The sequence below is a fragment of the Cariama cristata genome, unplaced genomic scaffold (genome assembly GCF_000690535.1).
Source record: "Cariama cristata isolate BGI_N322 unplaced genomic scaffold, ASM69053v1 scaffold14444, whole genome shotgun sequence".
NCBI classification, from domain to species: domain Eukaryota; kingdom Metazoa; phylum Chordata; class Aves; order Cariamiformes; family Cariamidae; genus Cariama; species Cariama cristata.
In genome coordinates, this window is record NW_009611332.1 from 8,458 (window position 1) to 13,706 (window position 5,249).

The 5,249-nt window shown below is 56.9% G+C and overlaps 1 protein-coding gene across 1 annotated transcript in view; it reads left to right on the forward strand.

Annotated features, from left to right (window-relative positions):
* The first annotated feature begins 1,996 nt into the window (after positions 1-1,996).
* Positions 1,997-5,249, forward strand: part of KIF21B (kinesin family member 21B) — a 23,920-nt gene continuing 20,667 nt past the window's right edge. The window contains exons 1-3 of the mRNA XM_009698217.1: positions 1,997-2,064; positions 2,392-2,614; positions 2,982-3,164. Of these exons, the coding sequence (XP_009696519.1) occupies positions 1,997-2,064; positions 2,392-2,614; positions 2,982-3,164 (474 nt within the window). The remainder of the gene's footprint in view (positions 2,065-2,391; positions 2,615-2,981; positions 3,165-5,249) is intronic.

A 5,249-nucleotide genomic window follows, 5' to 3' on the forward strand; every position in this document is an offset into this window, starting at 1 on the left:
GGTCCTTTCCAAGCTAAACGATTCTATGATTCTATGCTTGGAGGAGGTATTGTGGTGCCTGGGCATGACTTGAGCTATACGTGAACACCTACCTGGCACAACCAGGGTCTTGCGTTGCACAGTGCCTGGCATGGTGATGTTCCTCCTGGGAGGGCAGGGACGGGACCTCCCGGTGGGGAAGAGCTGGGACAGTCAGATGCTGGGGGGCAGGAGGAGCAGCTGCACTGACCTAGGGAAACCCTCTGTGATGTCTCTTTGTGGCCACATAAATCTCCTGTGATGCTGGGTGGCATCTCCGTGCCATCCCATATGGGGCTGTGGCTGCTGGTGCTCATCCCTGACCTCCTGCTCCACTTCTCCCACTTTTGTAGTGAGGGTTCATAGCATTCGCACACCAGCTGACAGCAGCTCCCAAGGACATCCCTGCGTGATGGCCAATTGCCTGGAGAGCAGGATGCTCCTGTGGGGTTCCTACATCTCCAGTCACTCTGGGGAGATGGGACAGCACTGGGGAGCATGTTGAGGAGTGGTTCCCGCCACATGTCCCCTGGCTGTGAGAGCCATGGTGAGTGATGGGGTCCCTTGGGTGCTCGGAGCTGGCTGGGCAACGAAGTTTGGGGAGTGGAAGTGAGGGAGATACTGGTGTTGGCATGTGGACAGCTGGAATAGCTCAGCATGGCCAGGCTCGAGATGGGTCCCCAAATACCCTCTGGAAAATTCATGTGTGCACACTCCTTCAACGCTGCTGTCATCTTCTTTTCCAAACCCACATGCACATATTTAATCACCTGGGGGAAGAGGGGGGAAGAAAGAAATATTATGCTGAAAACCCTGTTCTCATTTTTCTTGACAGGAAAAAAAAATTTCCAAAAATACCATGGTTCCAGTTTGTTCCTCTGCCCGTTCCCTGGGGACACTGTTGCTGTGCATGTCTGGGGTGGGGTGGGGAGGGGAGGGAAGTGCATCATGTTGGTCAAAAAATAATTGAAGCTGGGGTTAATTTTCCTGGAGGAGGGTGGGACCCTGGGAAGCTGATGGGAGCAAGTCTAGGGCTGAGCACATCAGAAGCTGCTTTCTATTGTGGCTTTTTGAGCTAAATATACCCACGGACACACATAGCTGTTCCCACACGTCTGCTGAGCAGGCTCCCGGCGGGGTGAGTGAAGTGCTCGTGCTACCTCCCACCCCGTCAGGGACACCCTGTCCCCCCAAACACAGTGGGTTTTGGCCCTCCCAGGCTTTGCTTGCCACCAGTCAGGCTGGCGAGGAGCAGTGGTTCATGCAGAGCCCCAACCTGTAAAGTGTCTGCTGCGGTCTCTGCGCCGGTTTGCCAGCGATGTGGCTTTGGAGGAATTAATAGCCGTGCTTATGAAGCACCCAGGGAGGGGAGATGTGCAGTCATTAGCTCTAATGAGAGCTGTTTGCCATGGCACTTGGCTCTGCGCTCCCTCTTTCTCCATGAGTCCCCCAGGACCATCAGCTTCCCACAGCTGGCACATCTACCAAAAGCCGGAGCTGCTGCAGCCCTGACACGCACCAGTGCCTGCACCGAAGCAAAGCCATGTCTGCACGGGTCCAGCCATTCCCTATCCAATTTTTTTGGAGGGGGGTTGAGTGTGGTGGATGGGGATGTGGTGGGTTGGTTGTGCATGCTGCCAGAGCCAGGACCCCAGCACAGCCTCGCCTGTCCCCTTCCCATCTGCTCAGTCCATGGCTGGGGACAGTCATCAAGCTGGGTGGTGGTTTGGTTTAGATGGTTGTTTTGGTGCTGGGACTGTCTCGTCATGTTTTTGCATTTTGCATTTCAAGCCTTTGTAACTGCAGTTTGATCTCACTGCCTCTCGAGCGAGCACGGCCGACTGCAACACATCACAGCTGCCTGCCCGTATCCTGGCAGTCCCCGGCAGGGCTGCTTCGATGTATCGATCCATGTCTACGTGCAGCCGAGAGCTCACTGCCTGGCCGCGGGCATCGCGGTGAATGAGCCAGCATAGGCATGGGGCGGCTGGCTGGCCCCATGTGGGCCATGCTGGGCTGTATTCAGCTGTTGGTGCAAGGGCAGTTGTAAGTGCAGGCTGCGTGTTGTTACAGAGTCTGCCTGTGCTGTGGTACCCAGCCCTGTCTGTCACCTCGGTGGTGGCTGGTAGCATCGCTGGGATGCACGAACCTCTTTTCTCAGCCACAAATGGATCAAGGTTGTTGCTGGGTGCAGGAGTTGAAGCATCCCCTACGCTGTTTGCTTCACACTGCAGGCAGAGGTGCTGCCGGTCCCCTGCCCACAGCAACCACGGTTCCAGCATGAGCCACACTCCCATCTTCAGGACCAGGCTTGCGTCCCCCAGGACCGGGGTGAGCCCCGAGTCTGCCTTCAGCCTGCTTCTCTTCCTGCAGGATCCGTCCCCAACTATCCAAAGAGAAAATAGAAGGATGTCACATCTGCACCTCGGTGACACCCGGCGAGCCTCAGGTGCTGCTGGGGAAGGACAAGGCCTTCACCTATGACTTCGTCTTTGACTTGGACACATGGCAGGAGCAGATCTACACGACATGCGTGGGCAAGCTCATCGAAGGCTGCTTCGAGGGCTACAATGCCACTGTGCTGGCGTACGGCCAGGTACGTGCTCTGCCTGCACCTTAGGCTCTGGTGTGGGCATTGGGCTCTCCTGTGGGGTGCTGGGGATGCTGCGATGGCACATGCAGAGGTTAGGGAAGGTGAGGGGATGTATAAGCTCCTAGGTGTGGAGGGCACAGAAAGTCGTCCCTGGGCTGGGTGAGAGCTGGGCAGGGGCTGGCATTGGATAGGAGGAGAGGGAGGCTGGGCTAGGGTGGGAGCCTGGGAGCCAGTGTGGTGATGGGGATCAGAGGGGCTCAGCAGAGGCATTTGGAGAGCCTGGGGTGGCAAGGGAGGAGGTTTGGGGCACATTGGGCAGAGCTGAGCCTGGGAGGGCCCAGCCAGTTCCCACCTTGCTGCCCCTTCGCAGACTGGCGCAGGGAAGACGTACACCATGGGCACTGGCTTCGACATGAACATCTCTGAGGATGAGCAGGGCATCATCCCGCGGGCCATCGGCCACCTCTTCAGTGGCATCGAGGAGCGCAAGCGGGTGGCGCAGAGTCAGGGCGTGGCAGCACCCGAGTTCAAAGTCAGCGCCCAGTTCCTGGAGGTGAGTGACAGCAGCTCTGGGTGACACCGTGGCCCTGCCCTGTTTTTTGCTCAGCTCCCGTGTCCCGGGCTCCTCGAGTCCTCTATGTCCTGGCTGCTCACCAGCTGAGCTGGACCCCACAGCATGCATGTGGCTGGGGATGTGTGCCAGGGCAGAGGACACTCAAAGCACCTAAATGTTGTTGACCTCACGATGGTGACAAACTGGGATGGCATTTTCTTGGCTACAGGGAGCCCCCTCCATGGGGAAGGGGCTTATGCCTTGGTCCTCTGGAGATTCAGGGTGGGCTTTGGGCTCACTCCTGTCTGAGGTCAAGGATAGCAGCATAGCTGCTCCCCTGGGTCTGGACTAGTGTTCCCAGTGAAACAAGGAGAGGAAAAAGTGCCATTCTTGTGGGGATTTGAGGAAGGGCTGTGTTATTTCCCATGTCCTTTGCTGTGTCTTTGACCTTGAGAATACTTCTTTGCATCCTCTCCCGCCTCTGCTTTGGCCTCTCCATTTCAAAAGTCTCTTCTATTAACTGCTTCTTTCCCTGGAGAAGTTTGTCCCAGAATGACTGTGGACCTTGTGTGTCTGCAGTGGTTTCCCTGCGGGCTGGTCCTGGGGTGAAAGTGCAAAGAAGTTCAAGATGGGAACTGGTTTAAGGCCCTGGTGAGAAAACATAGGGTGGTGTTGAGCAAAGCAGAGCTCGTGAACAAACTTCATCTCGTTGGTGTCCCAATCTGGGGTACAGCCCAGAGGAGACAGAGAGACCCCGTGCTGTGATCTTGCCTCCACATGGCTTTGGTGGTCATATCACATCTGGGCTCTTCCAGGTGCTCGTGGCCTGGAGAGGGGAAGCAGTGCCCAAAGTCACCTCCTAGCTTGGAGGGCTGACCTCCTTGCTAGAGAAATCCTTCCTAATCTTCCCATCGGCAGAGCCCTTGTTAGCTCCCCTGGTGCTGTTGTATCCGGCCACATCTTTCCCTCCCCACCACTCAGCCTGTCCAAGATCCTGGCTGCCTTCCCATGCATCTTCGTCCTCGTGGGGCTCCACTCCATGGAGTGGGATGGAAATGGGGACAATCTCCTGCCTGCTCTGAAGTCCTTCTGGGGGATGACCCTTGTCAGGCTTTCTCCCTGCTAGAGAGTCCCCTAACCCTGTTGGAGCCGGGGCATATTCCTGCTTTCCCTGGGCTATGGGATCGGATACTGGCCTTCAGCCCAATGTGTGTCCCCTCACCCTATGCATCACACTTCCCTTCCCTCTCAGCCACCTGTATCTGCCCTCTAGGAGATCCTCTGCTATTCAGCTATAGTTTCTCTTGCCTCAGTTTCTCCCTCGGTTTGGGATGACCCAACATTGCCCCAAGGAGCTGGGTGACCTGTTAGCTGGGGTTTGGACATGGGAAGGATGAACACTGGGGAGGGGATGCCTGTGCTGCCTCTGTCCCAGACCATCCTAGGAAACATCTCTGCAGACCCAGAGGTCCAGAGCAACCTCAGGGCCACCTGGGGGTAACAGAGCAGTGGCCTTGCATGGAATCACAGCAGCTGCCATGGGAATTTCCTGTAGCTTTTTTCTCTCTTTGCCACTCAGGGAGGGTTTTGTGGCAATAATGACTCTCTTGTGCCAGCGTGGGCATGGGGTCACATCAGGTGCTGGTTACCAACCCTGCTGTCCTGGCAGTGGTACAGGATTTGGCCCTGCTGATCCCCATCCTGTGACTTTCTTCCTGGGAGCAGGCTGTCAGAGCGAGGTTTAAAACCTTGGCGGAGCCTGTTTGTACCTGGGGTGGCCAGGGACAGATTAACCTGATCCGCTCTGCTGGCCAGGAGCCTGCGGTCCTCAGGTGATCCTGCTCTTTGCATTGGGACGTGGGTGCAGAGAGGGTGACGTGTGGCATTGAGTGGTGGTGGCGGGGGGAACAGACGGGCAAGGGTGTGCCTCCACCCTAGGGTCAGAGAGGATGCTGCAGGGTCAAGATATGGATGGGAGCATTCTCTGTCAGCTCTGGGTCCTTAGGGTTTTCCCTGCATGTCCAGCACCCCCTTGTCCCTTCTCCACCCAGCAGAGGTGACCTCAGGGAGCTGTGGTGGCAGAGC